General features: G+C 45.0%; 1 protein-coding gene across 1 annotated transcript in view; it reads left to right on the forward strand.

Moving 5' to 3' along the window:
* The first annotated feature begins 20,290 nt into the window (after positions 1-20,290).
* Positions 20,291-25,204, forward strand: part of LOC135200823 (protein O-mannosyl-transferase 2-like) — a 43,780-nt gene continuing 38,866 nt past the window's right edge. Inside the window, 1 exon segment of the mRNA XM_064229497.1 lies at positions 20,291-20,448. Within this exon segment, the coding sequence (XP_064085567.1) occupies positions 20,366-20,448 (83 nt within the window). The 5' untranslated portion in view covers positions 20,291-20,365.

Genomic DNA, 25,204 nt, shown 5'->3' on the forward strand with positions numbered 1-25,204 from the left:
CCTATCATGATTAAGTAGGCTAAAGACTAATTTACTCTTCAAATCAGGAAAGATCCAGCCAGTCACCACTCCCTCTTATAGTTCTGATCTTTGAAGTTTTACTTCTATATGTTAGTGTTCATACAATGGATACATCTCTATTTTACTTTGGCATCTTGCTATCTGTGCAGTCATTTACCTGAGATATGAAATTATTTCAGGAAGAAGAGATATGCCTTTTGCCAGTTCGATATATTTTTCGGGAGCCAGGCTCTTGCTTACAACATCACTGATGTTTCCCCAAGCTTAGCTTATGGCTGACATGATGCTTTATAGTTCCTGTAATCTGTGCTCTTGAAACTTTGGATTAAATCCTCTTCACCAGGTGCAGTAATTTACTGCCTTTGTCTGATGTGATGACTGCTCCCATCCTGTAAAGATGCTATGCTGGTAGTTGAGTCCTCTGAGGCTGCAGCCACTTGTTCAGTACTTAGTTAGCTACAGAGGGGAAGATGTTCAAGGTGAATTGGTTAAGGAGATCAGCTACTGATGTGTCTTGCTTTGGTACCAGACACACACCCATTACATCTTCATGGGCCATAGTAAGAGTGTTGGTGCTTGGATGATGCCTCACCTTGGTCCTGCTTCTCTGCCAAGTCTTTCTAAATTGTGTGTCCTTTTTCACCTGTACTTGCTTTTCAGCCTGTTGATGCCTATTAGCCTGTTGCATTTCACGTTTGCATCGCACGTCTTACCTGTTGCCAGAATTGCCACCAGCCATCCTCATTCCATTCCTTACATAACCAGTTATTAGTTCAGTACCAGCCATCAATAATGAACTCAAGGCTGGGGTCTCCTGGCCAAGCTTAGTCTTGGAATATGGTGACTTGGACTGAGACTCAGTCATGTACCGTCTGGCTTCAATGACGTAGACCAATGTTTGGCCTACCAAAATTTTGACCTATTTATGATATACCTATTATTTTACCAGATTTTTTAAATTATTTCTTGATATTTTAGTTCTTTATCATTTTTATTTGATATATATATTATTTTCATACAATCTACTTACCTGTCAGATATATACATAGCTAAGACTCCGTCGTCCCCGACAGAAATTCAAATTTCGCGCCACTCGCTACAGGTAGGTCAGGTGATCTACCGCCTGCCCTGGGCGGCAGGGGACTAGGAAACCATCCCCGTTTTCTATCATATTTTCTCTGTCGCCGGTGGTATCAACATTGTTGCTATTACCTCCTGACTTAGATTCTTATTTCATCCTTTGATCATCGTTTCTCGGCTTTTTGGTGACGTATCTGGATCGTGTTTTTGGCATTCGCTACTGTGGACTGTTTTTGGAATTGCTGTTTTTGGATTTTTCTCAGTATGTCTGATTCAAATGTGAGTGTGAGAATGTGTGTGAATGTAGGCTGCAGGGTGAGGATACCGAAAGCTTCGGTTGATCCTCACACTGTATGCCGTAAATGTAGGGGGTTTCATGTTCTGCTAATAATACTTGTAATGAATGCGAGGGATTAAATGCAGAAGAGTGGAAGACTTTAACTTCTTATTTGAAGAAGTTAGAGAGGGATAGGGTTAGATGTCTGAAAGGTGTGAGTTCAAGGCCTATTGAGCCTTTTACTGATAATTTCTAATCCTACTGATTTAGATTCTCCCTATGTTTCTCATTCACAAAGTGTACTTTCGGAATCGGCCTCGGAAATCGCCGATCTGAAAGCTACGATTCGAAACATGAAGTCCAAAATGGCGGACTTACAAGGTAAGGCTAGTGAAAGTGAGCATTACAGTGAAGTGAGTTCTCCCAGTGTTGTGGAGGGGGCGTTTGATCGTCCCTGCGACGCTCCCAGGCCTAGACCTCTTCCAAGCTCCCATTGCCCAGAGGAGAAGGGAAAGTCGAAAGCCTTAAGGAGGTCGTGGGGAATCCCAAACGGGTATTCAGGACGTACCTTTCAGCTAGCTCTGTTTCGTGGCAGGCTGCTCAAGGGCGCTCTAGAAAAGGCGTCCGTTCGTGAGTGTTTTCTCATCCTCTCCCTCTCCCTCACCTAAACGAGGGTGGAAGGAGTCGAAATTATCGAGACCTCTGAAGCGTCATATGAAGAACCCCGAAATTGATTTGAGCCCAGAGCGTTTCTCAGATGACGCTCCCTCTTCTATTAAGAAGGCGAAGGTGGCGTCAGCGTCACCCCGACGAGTACGCAGAAGTACCCTTTTGTACTTCTCCCCCGAGTGATGACGAAAGGCGTCATGCAGTTGACGTGGGAGAAGCTTCAAGGAGAATTATTATGGCAGTTCAAGAGCAACTGACCTCTCTAGTGGGAGTTTTAGCGCCTCGTAGGAAGGACGTTGCGCTTCCAATCAAGAAGTCTCGTCCTCTCTCCCCTGCTAAACGAGAAGCGTCATGCAGACGTGAAGCTTCCAAACATCTTACAGAAGCTTCGGGTCGAGAGCGAGAGCGGTTGCTTACGAAAGTTTCGTTAACGCCAGAGAGACGTGAGACCGTCTTTTAGAACGAAGCGTCTTTGAAAGCTGTTGGTAGACGTGAAGCTCCGACCAAATATTTTGGCGCCAAGTAGGACGCCTTTTTGAGAGCGGAGCGTCTTCCAGGCGCGAGGCGTCATCCGGACGTCAGCAGCCAAGTAAGCAGGAGACGTCAGCCAGGACGCTTGGCGGACGAGAAGCGTCATCCAAGCGGGAAGCGTCTTCTATTTATCAAGAGAAGCCTGAGCTTTTGGCGCCTTCCAAGGCTATTAAAGCGAGGAAGAGGAAAGAATATCATTCCCTTAGCCCCTCTCCTATTAGGAGTTTGTCTCCTCCAGAGGAGGAACGTACAGAAAGGGAGCGGAGACTCATTTAGATCCCGAGTTGGAAGGAAACTCGGATGATGAATATCAAGGAAGAGAAGGACTGTCGAACTATAAAGTTTTGACTGCCTTGCTTCTTGAGGAGTATGGAGACGAATTGACTCCTGCCGCTCCTCCTCCTCCGCGCTCTCTGTTTTCGAGTGCTAAAGAAACGAAGTCTTCGTCTTTTCTCAAAATGAAGCCCACCATTTCTAGAAGAGGGCTCTACAATCCTTAGACTCGTGGATGAAGTCTAAGAAAGACTTAGTAAGAACGGTCTTCTGCATGCCTCCAGCGAGACTAGCTGGTAAAAGAGGCATTTGGTATCAGACGGGAGAGATATGGTATTGCTCTCCCGTCTACGTCAGAAGCAGACTTTTCGACCTTAGTTGACGCTTCACGTCGACAAGGTCTCAACTCGGCACGAATTACGTGGGGCATTTCTGAACTGGACCATCTCCTCAAGGGATCTTTCATGTATTGGAAGTTTTCAACTTCTTAGAGTTGGTCCCTTGGGTGATGTCCAAGAAAGCCCATGATTCGGAAGGAATCGAACCGGAAGCCCTTTTGTGCATATTGTCTTGTATAGACAAAGCGGTACAGGATGGCTCTTTTGAAATCTCCTCTTTGTTTGGAGCAGGTCTTCTAAAGAAAGAGGACGGTATATGGTGCCTTTTTAACCACGGCAGTCTCCCACGCTCAGAGGGCAGCAGCTGCTGTATTCGCCTTTGTCTGACTTTTTGTTCCCCTTCTCAGTTGGTGAAGGACATTGCTCATTCATTAACTGAGAAGGCGACTCAGGATCTTCTGACGCAGTCAGCAAGGAAGAAGAAGCCTGCTTCTACATCTGACAAGAAGGACCGAGTACTTCGGTTCAGTCCTTTCGAGGTGGTCCGACACTCAGACCTCCCGCAAGAAGGAAGGCTCCGGAGAAGAGAGGTAGGTCTGCCTTTCGTCCCTTTAAAAAGGGAAAATGAAGCTTCTCTCCTCCAAGCACCAGTAGGTGCCAGGCTCCTGGGATTTGTGGAGGCCTGGACACTTATAAACGCAGACGCGTCATCGTTGGCTATAATAAGGAAGGGATATCGTATCCCTTTCCTGAACACTCCTCCCCTAACGTCAATACCAAGGGAACTAACAGCCAAGTACAAGGATCCTGTGCTGAGGGATACTCTTCGATCGATGGTGGAACAAATGTGGGACAAGAGAGCGATAGAACTAGTACTAGATCAAAACTCCCCGGGGTTTTACAATCGCCTTTTTCTGGTTGCGAAAGCCTCGGGAGGCTGGAGACCAGTACTGGACGTCAGCTCTCTGAACAAATTTGTTCGGAAGGAGAAGTTCTCCATGGAGACTTCTGCTTCAGTCCTGGCGTCATTACGACAAGGAGATTGGATGGTGTCTCTAGATCTCCAGGACGCCTACTTTCACGTCCCGATCCACCCTTCATCGAAGAAGTACCTCCGTTTCATGACGGGGGGAAGGATCTTTTCAGTTCAGAGCCTTATGTTTCGGCCTGTCCACAGCTCCTCAGGTCTTCACAAGCCTGATGAAGAATGTGGCGAGGTTTCTTCACCTCAAAGGAGTAAATATCTCTCTGTATCTGGACGACTGGCTCATCAGGGCCAGATCAGAGAGACGTGCTTGGAGGACCTGAAGTTAACTTTAGATTTGATCAAAGCGTTGGGATTGCTCGTGAACCTCGAGAAGTCGCAGCTGACCCCCAGACAGGACTTAGTCTATCTGGGGATTCGTGGATGGATTCTCGGGGTTTTCGAGTATTTCCTTCGCAAGAGAGAATCGCAAAAGGTTTGCGGATAGTCTCTCTCTTCTTAAGGAAGGAAACATACGTCGGCGAGGGAATGGTTGAGCCTTCTAGGGACCCTTTCCTCGCTCGAACAGTTCTTCCCACTAGGAAGACTTCATTTACGTCCGCTTCAATTCTTCCTCAAGAAGTCTTGGAGTTGGAAAACTGGACAACTTTCGGACGTCTTTCCAATTCCAGTTGGAGATAAGATCGCACCTGGAATGGTGGTTGCCCCCTCTCGGAAGAGAACAAAGGGATCTCTCTAAGGACACAGAACCCAGACCTAGTGTTGTACTCCGACGCGTCGGAGAAAGGTTGGGGAGCAACATTAAGCTCGAAGGAGGTGTCAGGCACCTGGGAACCAGCGCAGTGACTTTGGCACATAAACTGCAAAGAGCTCTTCGCCGTGCATCTTGGCTTTGAAGAGTCTAGAACCTCTGGTGTCGAACAAAGTAGTGCAAGTAAACGTGGACAACACCACCGCACTTGCCTACATTCGAAAACAGGGAGGGAGGCTCACTCCTCGTTCCTTTACGAACTGACGAGAGACCTTTTGTTTTGCTTTGGACGTCTCACAGGAACATCTCTTCTGACAAGGTTCGTTGCAGGGAGTAAAAGAATGTGAGGGCGGACAGACTCAGCAGGAGGAACCAGGTCCTTCATACAGAGTGGACCCTACACGAGCAAGTGTGTCAAGATCTCTGGTTGCTGTGGGGGACACCTCATGTGGATCTCTTTCGCCACATTCATTTCCAAAAGGCTGGCAGTCTTTTGCTCGGTCGCGGAAGATCCAAGAGCTCTTATGGTAGACGCCTTCCTGCTAGATTGGTCTCGAGATAGACGGTATATGCTTTTCCTCCATTCAAAATCCTGGGATTAGTAATGAAAAAGTTTGTGCGTCAAAGGAGACGAGGATGACATTGATAGCCCCCTTTTGGCCGGCCCAAGATTGGTTCACGGAGGTGGTAGAGTGGATCGTAGACTTTCCAAGATCCCTACCAAGAAGGACGGATCTTCTCAGACAACCACACTTCAAGAGGTACATCAAAAACCTCCCCGCTCTCGCTCTGACTGCCTTTCGACTATCGAAAGACTCGTCAGAGCGAGAGGGTTTTCTCGCGAAGTGGCAAGCGCGATCGCGAGAGCACGCAGAACCTCCACTACGAAAGTATATCAATCGAAGTGGGAGGTTTTAGAAGGTGGTGTAGATCTAAGAAGTTGTCCTCCTCCACTACTCTATAGCGGAAATTGCTGATTTCCTTCTATTCCTGAGAGAGCAATCTCATCTAGCTGTATCCACAATAAAGGGATACAGAAGTATGCTCTCGGCTGTCTTCAGGAATAGAGGATTAGATCTGGCAGATAATAAAGATCTCCACGATCTCATAAGGTCATTTGAGACTTCAAAGTCGAAGGAACCGGTCCCTCCGAACTGGAACCTAGACGTGGTCCTCAAGTTTCTTTCATCGGAAAGATTCGAACCTCCTCATCTGGCTTCGTTTCGAGACATCACCAGAAAATGCCTATTCCTATTATCTTTAGCTACGGCAAAGAGAGTTAGTGAATTACATGCTCTGCAAGATAAAGTAGGTTTCAAGGGAGACTCAGCTATTTGCTCGTTTAAGACACTGTTTTTAGCTAAGAATGAGAATCCCTCGAATCCCTGGCCTAAGTCATTCGAAGTCAAAGGCATATCGAGTCTCGTAGGAAGAGAAGCAGAAAGATCTCTATGCCCTGTAAGAGCTCTAAAGTTTTACATTCAGAGAAAGCATCAGATGGGAGGCTCTAGACAAGGTGGTCTTGGTGCGCGGTAAAAGACCCCACAAGACTGATGTCCAAGAATGCGCTGGCATTCTTTGTGAAGAACGTCATTACAGCGCACATAAGGTCTGTTCTGACGAACAGTTACGACTGTTGAGAGTTAAAGCTCATGAAGTGAGAGCATAGCGACGTTCTCTTGTTTCATAAGAATATGTCGCTTAAAAACCTCATAGATACGACATTTTGGAGATGCAACTCAGTATTTTTGCATCTCATTACTTGAAAGACGTTCGTGTGACATATGAGAAGTGTTTTTCTCTAGGTCCGTTCGTATCGGCGGATACGATTCTGGGTACGGGAGCCGACACCAATCCTTAAAAGTATATACTTTTCTTCTTTTTGGATATGGTCTGGAGTCTCTTCGAACAATGGAGGACTTGGTTTAGCACGGGCGGCCGTCTATGTTGTTCAGTAAGAGAATCTTGTCATATCTAATTAGATGAGTATAATTTTTTTTAGAAATTATGTATGTGTGCGTAGTGGTTTTGAGTTACGGTTGTTGTGACGAGTTCGGGGATAACTCGGAACAATCCTTAGTTCTAACATATGGTTAGGATCAGGTGGTCGGGATTGGTTGTGTGCTCCTTCATAAGGTGATTTGTCATATAAGTGGATCAGCACCCATTGACAAAGTCCTTTCAGGCTCTGCCGAGTAAGCGGATAAGACCCCATCGGCAGACCCACAAGAACTCTTGGCCATAGATCATATATCTCGCTAAAGTTTCTTGAGGTGATGCAGACTACTGGGCAAACACCCACGAAGTCTACCACCTATCAGGTAGGAACCAAGGTTTTATTTATACTACAACATATGTTGTTTACCTGTCTATTCCATATAGTAGCTGTCTCTTACCCTCCACCGAAAGGTGCCAATCAGCTATGTATATATCTGACAGGTAAGTTGATTGTATGAAAATGATATTGTTATGTTACAATAAAGTTTCATACATACTTACCTGGCAGATATATACAATTAAAGGCCCACCCAGCCTCCCCGCAGGAGACAGGTGGAAGAGAGAAAATATGATAGAAAACGGGGATGGTTCCTAGTCCTGCCGCCCAGGGCAGGCCGGTAGATCACCTGACCTACCTGTAGCGAGTGGCGCGAAATTTGAATTTCTGTCGGGGACGACGGAGTCTTAGCTATGTATATATCTGCCAGGTAAGTATGTATGAAACTTTATTGTAACATAACAATATCATTTTTTAAGTTATGGGAATGAATCTTAGGTATCATGGGAAAAAATATTTTCCAGTTTCACAATTATTCTGAAATACCTGTATGAAAAAAGACCTTCACTATTTTGAATGTACACAAAATTTCATGGAGTTTTGCACACGGTGTATTGCTATAAACCCCTTTAGATTCTGGGGTGTCCAAAATTCATCTATGGTAAAATCCATTTGATTATGGCTTACAGTTTATGAGCGTAGCAGTAACTTGTTTCACACAAAGCGCATTATAATATAGTACGTACAGTATTTGGCATATTTCCTGGAACATGAAGTCCTAGTCACATCAAACATACCCTTTTTATTACTAAAAGGTACCTGTTATCCTTATCCTTGAGGTTATTAGTTTAATTCATTCTCAACCATACTCGCCTCACCCCCCTTTTTTTAAGCCATAATAAATTATTATAGCTTGTCCATAGGACTCTCCCATGAAACCAAGGCCATCTTTGTCATTCTGAAGCCATCAGATTCATTCACGTCTGCATGGGTACATTCTTCACAGGACTAGTTATGTTGGGAGGAAACGTGAGTGGTTCTTTCATCCTTTCAACATTTGGTACAAGATGGTACTGTCTTAATCTTAGACTAAGATGTTACTTGGACCCCAAAAGTTGAAAGTACGATTTTATTTCTTTATCTTGGTTTGGAGTAAGAACTATTCTGATGGTATTTTATTAACTTAATCACCACAGCTATGCCTAACTTTTTTACTCGTATTACCACAGGTAAATCCTATCACATATTTAAATTGGTTCTCCATAGTTCATACTTTTGGAGCAACTAACAAGGAAACATAAAGGCTAGTTCTCTTTCTTTGATCTGCTTTGTGGTATAGGAGAGCATTCCAATGTCTCCATAGTTTTTTAAGTGCTGTTCATTGGGCTCACAACATATGAGGGTTTATGATAGGCTGTTTCAACTTTATTTGTATATCTTTTGTTGTAATTTAACTCCAGACACATCATTCAAATACCGTGCTATACTGAACAGTAATTCAATTTCATGAAGGAAGAATAAAAAGTAAGCCAAAGATGAAAATAAGTATTGGTGACACATAAGAAATCTGTGGAAAGTTAAACCTAGTGAAAATGCACTAATAATTGTCCGCAGTAAAGAACATCTGTGCAATGTAAGGTTTACATATGTACGTACATATATTCTTGTAAGGTTATACCAGCTGATTTTACCACTGCTCATTATGTTAAGTAGTAGTGTATATTCTGAGTAAATCCACTGCTTACAAATCTTGGTATAATAAGATGACAATAAGTAGACATTAGAAATGTATGTGGAAAGTTAGTTAAAATACACTAATAATTGTCTGCAGTAAGTGACATCTATGCAATGTAAGGTCTACATACACATATCTTTTTCTGGGCTCAGCCGTGTCGCTCCCGTGAAATGTGTTTGCTTTAGCACTATTTCTAGTAAAATATTGCTATAATACCAGAGAACTGCTAAATTGGACATGTCAGAAGCCTCTGACTCGCAGTGTTTAACACTCGCCCCAGTTTTATACCGACACCTTTTATATAGGTGAGCGAGTCAGAGGCTTCTGACATGTCCAATTTAGCAGTTCTCTGGTATTATAGCAATATTTTACTAGAAATAGTGCTAAAGCAGACACATTTCACTGGGCGACACGGCTTCCTCGCCCAGAAATAGATTTTTCCTACGTCAAAATCCCTTTTAAGGTTTTTACAGCTGATTTTACCACTGCTCATCATGTCAAGTATAGTGTATTTTTTAAGTTGAATATCCACTGCTTACAAATCATGGTTTAAAACTGAAGGTCCTGCCACCCTGCCCTTACATCCTGACTTTGCTGTTGCAATGAACTTGAGTCTTTCTTCACCTCCAAGCTATCCTATGCGGTTAAGAAAACCTTGGATTACTTTTACCTTTGTATTGAACTATGAATGTAATATCTTATCTAGGTGGAATTCTATAATTTAGCCAAATTTATCGCCATAAAAATTATGTCTATCTGTCCTTTTAAGAAAAACATAATTAATGGAAGCAGATTAGACAAGGAAAATGGATAATGCTTGGATGAGAACAGTGAGATGGTAAGTTGGATATAATGATTTGTGGAAGATAAGACAAGAAAAACGTGATGGCCAAATTTAAGAGGCCCTTGTGTCGCATAGAGTTGCGGGCAATTGTAAACTAAGAACAGTATACTAATGTGTAGATTTTTCATGTGTAAAAATGTGCATATAACAGGTAACAATACAAATTTCCCTTAGTGGGTCTTTTTCTCTTATAAATTGGAGATTGAATGTTCTTTATTTATTATTGTTATTATTATTATTACGTATTATTATTATTATTTTTTTTTCTCTATCACAGTCCTCTAATTCGACTGGGTGATATTTATAGTGCGGGGTTCCGGGTTGCATCCTGCCTCCTTAGGAGTCCATCACTTTCCTTACTATGTGCGCAGTTTCTAGGATCACACTCTTCTGCACGAGTCCTGGAGCTACATCAGCCTCTAGTTTTTCCAGATTCCTTTTCAGGGATGTTGGGGTTGTGCCTGGTGTTCCTATGATTATGGGTACAATTTCTACTGGCATATCCTACCATATCCTTCTTATTTCTATTTTCAGGTATTGATACTTATCCATTTGTTCTGATACGTAATACAAACCATCGGTCCTTTAACAATAGGAATGTAACTTGCGGCAGCTGGAATCTGTCATAAGCTTCGAACAAGGGAGTACGGTAGTTAACTGCTTGTCCGACAGTCAGCGCACCGCGCGACTGGGAGGAGAAGAACCACTTTGCTTTCGGCTGCGCTGGGTGACAGACGTGTTCTCCACTTCTCTCTGCCCGCCATCGTCACATGCTTCGTTCTTCAAACTTTGGTTTGCCTCTCATACTAGCGTGTTTGTGTGAAAATCCTGTAAGTACTTGTGACTTTCGTATTTTCATTTTATTATGGATTCTCTTGAGCTGGAGAGTTCCCCACGCCCCCCATCAGCCACAGATGCCCTGGTGTGGAGAGCTGTAAGTGTGGTGCCTTCCGCTCCTTTCCTGAGGTTGACCCTCATGATTTATGTGCTCGGTGTCGGGGGCACGAATGCTCTCGCACTGAGCCGTGATATTTGTTGTGTTGGTCGGAGGAGCAGTGGGCGCTATTTGAGGGGAGGAGGAAGCGACGTAAGCCTTCCAGGGAGTCTACGGAAAGTTTTCCGGCTACTCCCCTGGTCTCGGACACGTCGTCTTCTTTCCTCCCTCATCTCAACTCACGCGTATGGGTCCCTCCCCTTTGGGGGGGGGAGGTTTCTCACTCCTCCTCTTCGCCCGATCCGTCGAGCGTGGAGGAGGGGGCGAGATACCCCGATGTTCAGTTGCACTCGGGGTCCTTCCGTTCGCTACTCAGGGTGGGACTTGCCCCGCCCCCCCCCGCAGCGAGGGGGAACCAACCCCCCTACTAACCCGACCTTTGCTCCCTCAGGTGTGCCTGCCGCGGGTGACAACCTCGGCCAGGTTTGGTTCTCACTGGGTCTCCATGGGAAACCGAGTGTTTTGGGGGCTGCTGCATCACCTGGCGTGTGGCTCTGCTCCGGTAACCACCACCATCTCGACCCCAGGGTATGCCGCCCCTCCTCACCTGGTGTACACTCAACATGTAACCATGGTAACACCTTCAGCTGCTATCCAGGCGAGGCTTCAGGTATTCCGAGGAGGGTCGTGACTCCGCCGCTCTTGCCTCAGCCCCAGACTTCCGGTGCCACAAGAGCTCGCCCCTGGACCTGCCGCCAGTACCCAGAATGTTGCTGGCCGCTGCCCCGCCTCCTGCCATACCTGGATCATCCCCTGCCGACATTGTTCCTGCCCGCGGTGTTGCTGCTCCAGTCGCGGGTCCTTCCGGACAGGTGCAACTGGGCCGTGTTGCTTCGGCAATTGCCCCGGCTCCATCCTGGATGGAGGACCTGACGACTGTCCTGAGTAAGCTGACGAAGAAGAAGAAGAAGAGGAAGGTGTCGTCGTCATCGTCTGCTGCCGCCTCTTCCCCTTCAACTTCCAAGGCTTCACAGCCGAGGAAGGAAAAGAAGGCCGCCTCCTCCCCCCTTAAGAAGTCTCCTTCGGGAGCTTCTAAGGGCCCGTCTCACTCTGGTGTGACGGGGGGCCTTCCGCTGGTCCTCCCACTCCTTCGGGAGCGGGGCCTGTCTCTCCTTCCGCAAGGAAGAAGACGGGGACCAGAGGGGTACCGGCTAACACCAGTGCCTCCTCTCCTGGTGTTAGGGGCTCTGCCGCTACATCAGGTTCCGTCTCAGCCTCTTGTTCGCGAGAGGTACCGGGTGTGCGGTAGCCCTCAGGTGACCGTGCAGCCAAAGTCCAGGCTCCCGAGTTCGCTCGGCGCCAGGACCGAGGCACGGAGTGGAAGACTGGTGAGAGTCGCTCAGGTGACTCCCGCCAGACCAGCGATTGCTCTCGTAGAGATACGCGGGTACCCAGGGTTGACGCGACGGTCCCAGACCGGCTGCGGGCTGAGGCAAGGAAGAGGTCCACTCGGTCACCAGAACCGGCTTTGGCCGTGAGGACAGGCCCCGCTCCCACCGTGAAAGCGGACTCTGACAGTCCCCTGACCGCCGCTCCCATCAGGACCAGGCGGGTAGGGGGACCAGCAGCAGCTCCTCTGACGCTCGGGACCAGAGCCGCTGTTCTCGGTCCAGCCGCTCTCGAGAGCCGTGCGACCAGGCCTGCAGCTCGATCGCCACCGCGGGTTGGAAATCGCCTGCAGCCCCCCAAGCACACCGGTTCTGCCGGTGAGCGAGGGGGGAGCGTCAGGTCTTCCTCTCTGATCCCTTCAACTTCCTCGGGCTACGCCGGGAAGAGCGAGGTGATCCGGAGTGACCGTGAGGAGCGCGCTACTCACGGTCCCACCACGAGTTCCTCCTTCTGAAGGAGGAGGGTCTCAGGAGGCGCTCTTGTTGGAGGGACTTGACAGTCCTACTCTACAAGACGCAGTCACTCCCGAGATCCAGAGGTTATTGCACTGATTCGTCAGCACAACGACCTCGGGGAAGGATTGCCGCTCCCACCTTCTGAGCCTACCTCCAGGCTCAAGTCGTTCTGAGATCCTAAGAAGGAACCCAAGACGACAGTGGGTCTGCCGCGATCGGCTCTGGCTGACTTTGTGCTGGGCCAGGTGGACTCGCTCATCTCCAGACAGGAGGGTTTGCTACGATCTGGCAGGTCTTCCAAGCTACTTCCCCCGCCTCTAGGCTAACTCCGGGGGTGTCTCTGCAGCAGCTCCTGTCGGAGAACTTATGGTTCTCGCAGCAAGAGGCACTCGCCTTGGAACCGACCGCCATGGCGGCAGTCTCCTGGTTAGACCTGTGGTCCCTCACAGTGTCTAAGGTCGCGGCCACCTCGGGAAATATCACTCCTGAAGGTGACCCGGCTTTCGGGAGACTGTGCCAGTCTGGAGGTAGAGCCATCTCCTACCTAGCCCACCAGACGGCAAACCTGTGGACCAACCTGGTCTTGAGGTGTAGGGACCCAGTCCTTACCCAAGTGACCAGGGCGGCTGGGCGTGAGGCGGCTCTGGGTCTTCGCAATGGTCCGGTGCGGAGTTAATCCTCTCTCTTCCCAGGAGAGATGGTGGACGCTGCGGTGGAACGACAGCGCACTGACGACAGTGACCATTTAGTCCACCAGGCAGTCTTAAAAGCGTCTGGGCAGCCTCAAGCTACTGCGGCCAACCCCAAGAGCTTGGTTAGCACTTCCTCTGCGGCCAAGGTGATCACATCGTCGAAGCCTCGAGGAAAGATTCTGCCTTCGACTTCTTCTAGGAGCGACTGTAACCAGCCCTCCTTCTCACGAGGGGGAGCTGGGAAGAAGAAGCCGAAGAGAGGTGGAAAACGCTAGGGACGGCGTTCCCCCTCACCTGCCGCCGGAAGTGGGGGGATGCCTGGCAAGCCATTGGGCAACATGGCAGCGCTATGGAGCGGAGACCTGGATAGTAGACGTCCTTCAGCAGGGGTATCTACTACCCTTCGAGTCTCACCTCCAACCCGGTCCACCTTCAGACCTGCGTACCCGGAACATCCAAGGACGTAGCACTTCGGCAGGAAGTCCAAGCTATGCTGAGCAAAGGAGCTGTGGAGATCGTCAGGGATCAGTCACCGGGCTTCTAAAGCCATCTTTTCCTGGTGGAGAAGTCTTCGGGGGGCTGGCGTCCGGTGATAGATCTCTCTCCCCTGAACCGATTCGTTCACCAGTCTCGGTTCACTATGGAGACGGCACGTTCCGTGCTCGACTCCATCAGGGAGAATGACTTCATGCTTTCGGTGGACTTGAAGGACACGTATTTCCAGATAACCGTTCATCAATCCTCCAGGAAGTACCTCTGCTTCATCCTCGACGGGACGGTGTACCAATTCAGGGCACTTTGCTTTGGTCTCTCAACCGCCCCACAGGTGTTCACGCGAGTGTTCACTCTGGTGTCTGCTTGGGCCCGCTCGTCAGGGATACGTCTTTTGAGGTATCTCGACGACTGGTTAGTCATGGTGAGCTCCCGCTCGCAGTTGCTACTGGACAGGGATCGGCTCCTCGAGTTCTGCCGCACTCTGGGGATTGTGGTGAACTTCGAAAAGTCAGATCTCGAGCCCAAGCAGAGGATGAAGTACCTGGGTATGCTGATCGATATGGTAGCAGGGCGAGTCTTCCCCGCAGACTCACGGATCAGCAGATTCAGGGAGGCAGCCTACCAGTTCCTGTCTCGGCAGGAACAGCCAGCTCAGCAGTGGCAAGTCGTGATCGGCCACCTGTCGTCACTGGAGAAGTTAGTCCCTCACGGGCGTCCTCACCTGCGGTCTCTCCAGTGGAGACTAAAGGAGAGTTGGTCACAGGCAAGAGACCAGCTGTACTTCTCCGTGCCCCTCACGGAGGAGGTGAGGCAGGACCTAGCCTGGTGGCTGGACGACAGGAACCTCGTAAGAGGAGTGCCTCTTTGCACTCGCCCCGCTGGAGATGTTGCTGTTTTCAGACGCGTCAACCGAGGGATGGGGCACACACCTGGAGGAGTTGCTGGCTGCAGGCGTGTAGGATCGTCATGACAAGCACCTTCACATCAACGTCCTGGAGCTCAGGGCAGCGTTTCTCGCTCTCCAAGAGTTCCAGGACAGTCTGATGGGACACTCGGTGGTGTTGATGTGCGACAACACCACGCTAGTGGCATACGTCAACAAACAGGGGGGCCTAGTGTCCCTCCCGTTGCACCAGTTGACGTTGCAGGTGCAAGAGTGGGCCGTGGCCCACTCAGTAGAGCTGTCAGCCCGCTACATTCCAGGCAAGAGTAATGTAGTAGCAGACAAGCTCAGCCGTCGGGATCAGGTGATAGGGACCGAATGGTCCCTACATCCAGACGTGGCGGAAAGGCCCTCCAACCTGTGGGGGCGTCCAGTCGTGGATCTGTTCGCCAGCCGGCACAACAGGAAACTTCAGGTTTTCTACTTGGCTGTGCCGGACCCATGGGCAGCTGCAGAAGACGCTCTTCAACACCCGTGGGACAGACCTCTCATCTACGCCTTTCCCCCGTTCTGTCCCTGATTCGCAAGGTGAGTCATCCGAGTGCTGGTCACCCCGAATCTCCAGATGATCCTGGGGGCTCCAAATGGCCTCAGGCCATTTGGTATCCGGACCTGCTGGCTCTGCTTGCGGAAGCACCAAGAGAGATTCCCCCTTGGCACAACCTTCTCGTCCAGCCACACGTGGAACTGTACCACCAGTCAGTCTAGTCCCTTCGTCTTCACGGCTGGCTGTTATCCACCATCTCTTGCGAGTGAGAGGCTTTTCTCGCTGAACAGCAACAGAGATGGCTGGGTACATCAGACAGTCCTCTGCAGCTGTGTACCAGGGAAAGTGGGCCGTCTTCTGTGGTTGGTGTCGTAGACGGGGTCTATCTCCTCTCAGAGCCACTCTTCAGCAGGGAGCGGATTTCCTCGTTTTTCTTCGCCAAGAGAAGCTCCTCTCCGTCCCCACAGTCAAAGGATACAGGACCACCCTGGCACTAGTCCTGAAACTAAGGGGAGTGGATATCTCGTCCTTAGGAGTCTGACTCGAAGCCCCTTTGAGCCACTCCGAGAGTCGTCAGACAGGGATCTGACCCTCAAGACTCTCTTCTTGCTGGCCCTGGCATTGGCGAAGAGTAGGGGAACTTCATGGCTTATCCTTCGACGTCAAGCATACCAAGGGATGGGGATCTGTGACGCTCGATTTCGTCCCGAACTTCGTAGAGAAGACTCGGAATCCTTCGGTCCATGACGACCGGTTCGAGTCATTCACGATCCCCTCCCTATTGGTTTTCACCGACAACGATGCGGATGAGATGCTGCTTTGTCCTGTGAGGGCGCTACGGCGCTATCTGAAGAGAACTCGGCACCTCAGGCCTGAGTGTCGACGCCTCTTCATTAGCACCGGGCTGACCTAAAAAGAAGTATCCAAGAACACTTTCTTTCAGGCTGCATGAGGTGATCAGGAGGGCGTACGAAGCTGATGGTAGCGACGACATCCGTACCCTTCGTCACAGAGCCCACAAAGTCAGAGGCATTGGTCTTTCCCTTGCGTTCCGTGGCGCGGGTCCTGAAAGCGGGGGTCTGGACCAACCAGACCACCTTCACCTCCTTCAACCTTCGGGATATAGCCCACAGGTCCTTGGGACCCGTGGTGGCTGCTCAACAGGTTGTGTAGCTTACCCAGCACCCGAGCGGACAGAACAGCATCGCATCCTTGTGTGACTGCATGAATGGATGAGTGAATGAGAGTGTGACTGGCTTCTCTTCCCCATCTTTTTCTTACCCCCCCTACCTGTGGGCAGAGGGACGTGGTCGTCACTACGCTGGAACAGGAGACCGATGCAGGTAAGCTACTCGACCGAGCTCCATCCTCCCCCTTTCATTAGGGATAGGAGCGATTATCCACCACTTTCCCCAACAAGGGGGGTTGGAGTGGAAGCCAACAAGAGACTAACCCATGACTTCATATTACCTATTGCAATAGGAACAAGTTCTTGCTTGCTAGTTTTAAGAGGTACACTGGCCCCCCTCTTATTACTTAGGTCCAGAGGTCTGACCATTGATCCTGCCGTACATAACCCGATCATTGGGCAGAGGCTAGGATCCCTCCCTCTGCTCTTACGACCAGTGAGGGAACCAAGGTTGGACGAACACCAGTCTGTTCATTGACTCAGATTCCACCCACAAAGAAGTGAGTCTTCCTATTGTTAAAGGACGATGGTTTGTATGACGTATCGGAACAAATAACAATTTGTCGAAAATTGTATTTTTCCTAACTATACAAACCTGAGGTCCCTTACACATAGTCCCTTCTCATGCCACCCCTCACTCTGTTTTTCCCGGGCCTAAAGCAAAGTGGTGGTTCTCCTCCCAGTCGCGCGGTGCGCTGACTGTCGGACAAGCAGTTAGCTACCGTACTCCCTTGTTCGAAGCTTACGACCGGTTCCAGCTGCCGCAAGTTACATTCCTATTGTTAAAGGACCTCAGGTTTGTGTAGTTAGGAAAAATACAATTTTCGACAAATTGTTATTTTTCCCCTTTCTCTTCAACTCTGATGTTCCATGGTATTGACATCAATGAGTGATACTTTCTTCCTGATTTTGTCAATCAACGTCACATTGGTCTATGTAATTGCACGTATCACCCTATCTGTTCTGATACCATAGTCCCAGAGGATCATTGCCTGATCGTTTTCTATCACTCCTTCAGGTTGGTGTTCGTACCACTTATTACTGCAAGGTAAGTGGTGTTTCATGCACAGGCTCCAGTGGAGGGCTTTTGCTACTGAATCATGCCTCTTTTAGTACTGGTTCTGTGTAAGTGCCGGACATTCGCTTGCTATGTGATTATTATTATTATTATTATTATTATTATTATTATTTGCAAGCCAAATATTCCACCAGGGAAAGGAGCCTGATACGGAAAGTTCGAAGTGAGGAATAAATTATATGGAAAAAAAGAAAAATAAATATATAACAGTGGAATGATGGCATAAGCCTTCTGTGAGCATTCTCAATAAAAAAGAAACATTTAACGGAAGATTCAGCCATTCAGCTACCTTTTAAGGAAAGTCATTCTTTAATTTTATCACAGCCACAAAACTAATAGGGAACTTTGGTATTGAACCTTGCTAAAGAGAATGCAACCGCCATTCTCAATACTGACTCCTTATATAAGAAGAATGAAAGCTCCAGTGGCTGCAGAATGAACTTTGTATCAGGCACTTGATTGATGGTATAACCTGGAAAATCTTAACTTTTTTTTTTTTTTTCACTTTGCACGTTGAGCCAGTCAGATGATACTAGAGAATACTAAGATTTGAAATATGAAATTAAATTAAACAAGTTTTTATACAACAACTGGACACCGAACGGAGAAACAATATTGAAACTGTATGATAATGCAAATGTTTCTTCAGAACTGGTAGGTCTCAAAAGTCTTGAAAAGCTTTCTTCCTGTAATTATTATAATTATTTTTTTTGGCGTGGATTTACAGTTAAGTGTGCCACCTAACATTTTAAAGTTGCGGGAACAGCATAATAATTGTGGAAACAATGTAATTGAAAAGTTCTCGATGGGGAATCCAATGCCTTAATTAAGCCTACTAACGATCTTCGCTAAATCTGTGAAAAGAAGCAAGAGCCACAGGTCTGTAATTAGGCGATGGGATTAGTTCGCAACTGCTGTAGTCTGGTAACATTCACTGCACTAGGCGGATCAGTTTGCGTTTTCCAAGGCCCACCTACAATGCTGCATTATGCCTTGCCTATAATAAGTAAATACTACTGGGGAAGAGCTAACATTAAAAGCAAAAAGAAAAAAAAAAGTAGCAGTTAAAACCTCAACAATAATCGTTAAAATATGAATGTAAAACCATACTCTAGCAATTTATAGCTTAATCATAAATAATATTTAAATTATTTATGGCATAGCTTTAACTTGCGGAATATTATCCAAATAATTTGTGATATAGCTCCAAATTGCTATAAAAGGGATTCAGATTCATGTTCTGAACGAGGATCATTTTCATGAACTCCAAATATAATTATTCGTTACAGGATTAAGAAGGTTGTTGGCCCAAGATTTGGTGATTTACATATAACAAAATTAAACTGACTATAAGCCTGTCTATCAAATTTAGAGCACCAGATATTCTATTTAAGCAATGTTATATTTATTTTTGGACGTTATACCTAAGGTACTATTAATTGTGAAAGAGGTCAAGAGGTGCAAAACTGTCCCCTCAAAGTCTTCAGTTGTTTATTTTTTTAGAATTAGATGCTCTTGGTCTGTATACTTCTAAAGAAGGCAGCATGGACCACATATACTGTTTGGTTAGAATTTTATAATCTTTACAACAAAATATGTTTGTAGGTTTTTGAAGTCTAGGCTGTTTATATCGCTGGACTGACTGCATTAGTCTTCAAAGTGAATAATCTGTAGGGATGAAAGCACATGAAAAATGGGTTTGTGTGCCTCCTTGAAGACGGACTCAAGAAAGATACATTGTCTGCTGCCAGTAAAAATACTTCTTAAAGTACATACTATATGGTTCGAAATATCCTGTGGGAATAGCCATCCAAGTGCTTTAACCAACGGAACTCCGAATTAAATTTTTCATCAACTCGATAGAACCGAATATACGTCTCTCACCTGGACTATGATGGCCACTCAACCATCTCTATAAAAATTGGACGTTTATTTCAGCTCTCTCTCTCTCTCTCTCTCTCTCTCTCTCTCTCTCTCTCTCTCTCTCTCTCTCTCTCTCTCTCTCTCTCTCTCTCTCTCTCTCTCTCTCTCTCTCTCTTCGAGACACTCATGGACCACACATTCCATCCCAGTTCCTCGTTACTGAAACCTTTCCAAGAATGTATATGGAGTTTTTATTGTAAACGTCTGTCTTCCATTCTACTTTATTCAGATACTTATAAAAAATATTTTACTATCATCTACTTCATGCCTTTTTCAGTTTACCCTGTTGTGAAAACCAGTTTTTTCCTTTTTTTTTCTCTCTCATTTTTTCGTCCGCACTAAGATGACGTGTATCAGGTAGCAAAGATATGGTTCTTGAAAGCTGTTCACTCCTGGATAGTATCAATTTCACTGCTAATTTTTCTACTTTTATTTACGTTTAATGTATAATTTGTTTCATAATGCACTGCATTGTCGAAACCACTTTCGGAGAATACATTTTAGTCATGTGTTAAGGATAACGCGATCAACAGACTTTACCTTAAATCAAAACTTCAGTACTTCTGTAATCTAAACTTCTGTATGTCAAGTACACAAACGTAACTGTATATAACAAAAGGGATTTGAGTTCAATATTTTCAGCAAAGAGCAGTGATGAGGTTTAATTGGCATCACACATTTTGTTTTTATTTACTAGCTACCTCATCTGCAGTATATCTAATTTCATAGATATAATTTAAAATATTTTAAATTGTTAAATAAGGATACGATTGAATTTTCTAGAGAAAAACACCTAGAATTTACAAAGTTAAAAGATGTTGGACCATGACGTCAAACGTCAAACTTTCTCTTTTGGAGGATCTTTCCAGTTGTTTACCCCATTCTTCCAGTGAGCTTCCGATCGGCATCAAGATTAGGTGTACTCGTTAAGTCTGTGCACCATGGCACCAGATTCGAAAAAGGCGAAAACTAAAGGGTCTTCTGAAAGTTTAATGAGCGTGGACAAGATTTTCATGAAATATAGGTGAGTGTGTATTATATTTTAAGTGGGAAAAGTAGCTTTGTTTCTGATGTACCGGTTATTTAGTAGGTAGTAGATCTAACCATACGGTACTTCTGTCAAGAATGTTATCGGGAGAAATCTAGGTACCTAGCCCTATTTGCCCGACGGGGATTCAGTTCCGTTATGTTTCCCCATAAAACCTGTCCTCTAGGGTTGACATAGGGTTTATTGTAAACCAATAATCAGGTTATTTATTTTTTCCCTACGTAGTTTTTAGTAGTTAGGCATAGGTAATAGGTACTAGGCTACGTATTGCCTAGGCTTTTCCCTTGTCTTCACTTACGGTAGACCAGGACAGGTTTGATGCTCATCTTCCAGTATAGCTTAGTAGACAAAGGAACGACTTTTATGTAGTAATACAAGGACAAAAATTTAGGTACCCATACCCTAGGCACCAGTGGATTCTAGCATACATTGTGATGAATACAGCGGTCACGTCTTACTTGGAGGTAAGGTTAGGTAAAGATACTAGGTAGTCGGTCTGGTTAGGTCGTATTCCCTCTAAAATGCCTGTAACACTCAGGGACATCCTAGACCAGAGGCTATACCTATTCCATTCCTTATCATGACCAACGCTGAATAGCAGTACCTTAGAGGTCCCAGTGCTTGGCCTTTGGCCTAAACTATAGGTAGGTAGGTAAAATTACAGTTTCAACTATTATGGGAAAACAAAAAATGGAATAAAAATAATATTTGTTTTTTGCATCAGAAATAATGTAGTTCCGACGGATTTAACATTTATTTTGACTGCAAAAAACCATACCGATTTAGAGATTTACTATGTAATTGGAGTTAAAAAAAAAAAAAAAACAAAAAAAAAAAATTCCAGAAAAAGGTAATGTCCAGGAGAAGGCCGCACCCGTTTTTCAAGTATTAACGACGAAAAACGGCAAAAAACGACTAGATTGGTGTTGCACATCGCATAGAAACATGAGAAAAATGTTAATAAAAAAGAAACAGAGTTACTCACACACAAAACCTAAGCATAAACCTACTACTACTTCAATTATGGGGGATCCCAGTGGGAAACGGGGTTTTTTGGGTGGGGGAGGAGGAGAAAAGTGATTTTCGGGCACTACCGAACCTAATACACCCATAACCTTACCTAGGGCCCTGTACCCCTACCTAGCCTAGCGGGGGCTCCGCCCCCTTGCGACCCCCCTTAAGGCCACAGTGATTTTCGAGGCACTACCGAACCTAATACAACCACCTAACCTTACCTAGGGCCCTGTACCCCTACCTAGGCCTAGCGGGGGGCTCCGCCCCCCTGCGACCCCCCCTTAAGGCACTACCTAACATCCATCAAACCAAATCAAAGTGATGGTACTGCTGTTATACATCGTTATACTACCACCATTATATATACTCTATAAATTAATGAAGCTTACCTTAAACTGTTGGTTGATAAAATGTGCTGCTGCTTTGAGGGAAAACGTGAAGCCGTTGCAAGGTTCCCTGACATGCAACTTAAAGTAGGAAGTGGCCAGGTACCCGACGACCACATTGCACTGCAAACAATCGGTAGGAAATCGAAGGTCTGTCAAAATTAATGCCAGAAGGGCCATGCCAGCTACCTCTGCCATAGGTACAGGAAGACAAAATGCCGTTTTTTGCTTCATTATTCGAGTATTCAGTCAAACAGGATACCAGTGGGACACTAGACAGGTAACTTTATTACTCCGCTGAAATGCTAGTGAAACTTAGTTTTCGACTCAAGTCATTCGTAATTGGTTATGAAAACCCATGACGTCATAACGATGTCACACCTCTCAGCCATTAATGAGTAACTGGAACTGCGGGTTTGTTTGCGTAAGAAAGTAAGTTAGAGGGCTCATTAAAAGTAAACATTACCGTAGAGGAAACACCTCTCCCGACTTAGGAAAAATTCGAGGTAAAAACTTAATCTTTTTTTTTCTCTGTAAGTAGCATTAGCGACAATAATGTATTGAGAAGAAGTGTTTTGTTATCACGTGCTTTACTCGGGAAAAATATCATATAATAGATTTCCCATAATGGTTGAAACTGTAATAATACCGGTAGGTATTCCATCTGTTAGACCAGATGTCATGACCCCACCTTCTACATGGCTCTGATTAATCTACCAACAGGATCACATGCAGTTATGTTATGCTAGTATTCCTCTCTCTGTTTTTTTCCATCCGTCCCATCCCGCCTGTGGTGGTCGCGCATGTAACACTGCGTTCCGAGCTTTAAATAGTTACGCTATGTGTAGTGTTTTAGGTAAATATAAGGATATCCTGGGTGTACACTTTGCAACTGAAAAGTGTTTTTAATAATTTACTGTATGCAAATTACATCGTTGATATTCGAAATAAGATATCATTTAATGCCCGGGAGGCATGTTTACCATGCGCAAACACCACAGGGCGGATGGACAGATGCAGAAAGACCGAGTATTGTATTTGTTTTATTTGAACGCAAGAAGTATTGTTCTAGGTATTTTTTGACACTAAATTTTATTTTCTTACATTCAGTTGCTTACAAGATTACGTGACTTGATGCATTATATATTTTTGGCAAAAGCTTATTCCTGTTTTGTAGTGTCGTCATTGGCATTGCCCGTCTCATGCACAGTGTCATCACTTTTCCCTTCAGTCTTACAATTCGTAACTTTTGTTTCCTGTAAATCCTCAGTCATCTACTTGAATTAGTCTCAAACTTACAACTTTCTTTTTATTTTAATGAGTATTATGCTTAATTCTCATGTTGACCACATTAGCAAATTGTAAAGAGTCTATGCATCAGTTTTTTATACCTCTTCTATCATATTCATTACCTTATGTTTTACATCCTCTAGCTGTAGAGATCAAAGATCAGTTATCTGCCATTGTGTCTGCCCTGGTTTATATTTCAATAGTTTCCAAATCATTACTGACGTCGCAGAACTTTTCCAATTTTCAAGAAACTCATCACAAATCCAATTTATTTGTCATAGGTTAGGTTTTAAATCCAAGATAAACACATTTCTTGTGTGCCCATTTATGTATAGTACTACTAAATGTACATCCTACTTGGGCACTGTTTTTTCCCCTCCTGCATGGCGTGGATAGCAAAATTTATCGTGGGATGGAATTCATAATCATATGTTTACTTGACCCATATAATGTGTTGAGCTCTTGATACAGGAAAGAAAGTTCTCTGATCTCCACCAGTACTCAGTCATTATATTCCACCGCTACTTAATCATAATATATTTGTCCTTGCTTGTAGTAGTATGGATATACTTGCAGATTTGAATATCAGTTCTTTAACCATAGTGTCTTACCTCTGCTTTGTGCAAGTAAATACTCCTTTATATTTATTTTATTTATTTCTTAATTTTTTTTAATTTTTTTTATTGCCAATAAAGCATTATTACAGTATGTACTGTATTGTGGTTGGTTTAACTGTTTCACAGATATTGCAAATAATGCGGACTGGGAACCAACTGGTTACCAATAGCCTATCATTTCAACATCATTTCTATTGATGTTGAGCATTTTGAGTTTGTGTTTCTTCCCTTTGGTGTTAGATGTTAATGTAGCTACCTGTTTCAAGTTATTTATAATTTTCACAAGATCTTTGTCATGCTTTTTTTATACATACAGTATATGTATTCAGTAATAAACTCCTTTGCCTCTTGGGACATCTCTTGTGTTCTTTGACATTATTTTCTCCTATCCAGTGGCTGCAGTGTTTTACTTATTCCTTTATTTTGTCTTCTCCCTGATCTGATTTTCTCAGATTGTAACTTACAAAATCTGCATGAGTAATTATGATTCAATCTCTTGCCTGCTTTGGACATTATTATAATATAATTAAAGAATTGCTTCCATTTTCTTTTCTCCTGCTTTAGCTATTGAATTGGTGGATTTTAGAACTCGGTAGTATTCATTTTTAGTTCTATTTTGTCTTCATAGTTTCTCTTAGACTTTGGAACCATATCCCATTTGTTAACTCATGATTTCTATTTATTTATCTTAAATGAATAACTTAGGAGACTTCACCATGATGTTAATATTAGTCATTTAAGATTTTTGTTGCATCATTATGTTGCATATGGCAGCACTGGTTAAAAACTGTATATTTAATACAGTATCGTTTGGATGTGTCACACTCACATACACAACTAAGATTACACTATTCTTTGTCTGCACTTTAGAATGACACATTAGCTTAACTTTACTATATCAGCTCTCCATCGCTGCTGCATTTTCTGTATTTTCACTCTTGATTTTTTGTGTGTGTTCTGTCTGAATTTCGCATTTTCCCCTTCCCATTCAATTTTCCACCGTAAGCATAGCTGTCTTAATCTTTATTTTCCAACATGATTGAAATTTATTTTCAAAACATCAAGACAACTTTCAAATCTAAATAATTTAGTTAGTTGTAAGAACACTCTTGAAATAGGCTGCATTGAAATTTAGTGGTTTTAGTTTCAACCAGAACAAATTTTCAGCATTACCTACCAAGCAAACCTTCAGCATAATGTACTAGTAAGCGTTCACAGAATAATCATAGGAGTTAAAGAAAGAACAGAAGTTTACAGACTACAAATGTCTTAAGGGGGTCATTGTTGTCAGTACACCATGAGCAGTGCACAGTAAACATTACTTTAGATTCTTTACGGTGTCACTTCTACCCTTACCTGCAACACCTTTCGTTTCTGTTACTTTACCTCTTTTAATATTCTCTTTCTTCCATCTTACTTTCTACC

This window comes from Macrobrachium nipponense, chromosome 27 (genome assembly GCF_015104395.2).
Source record: "Macrobrachium nipponense isolate FS-2020 chromosome 27, ASM1510439v2, whole genome shotgun sequence".
NCBI lineage: Eukaryota > Metazoa > Arthropoda > Malacostraca > Decapoda > Palaemonidae > Macrobrachium > Macrobrachium nipponense.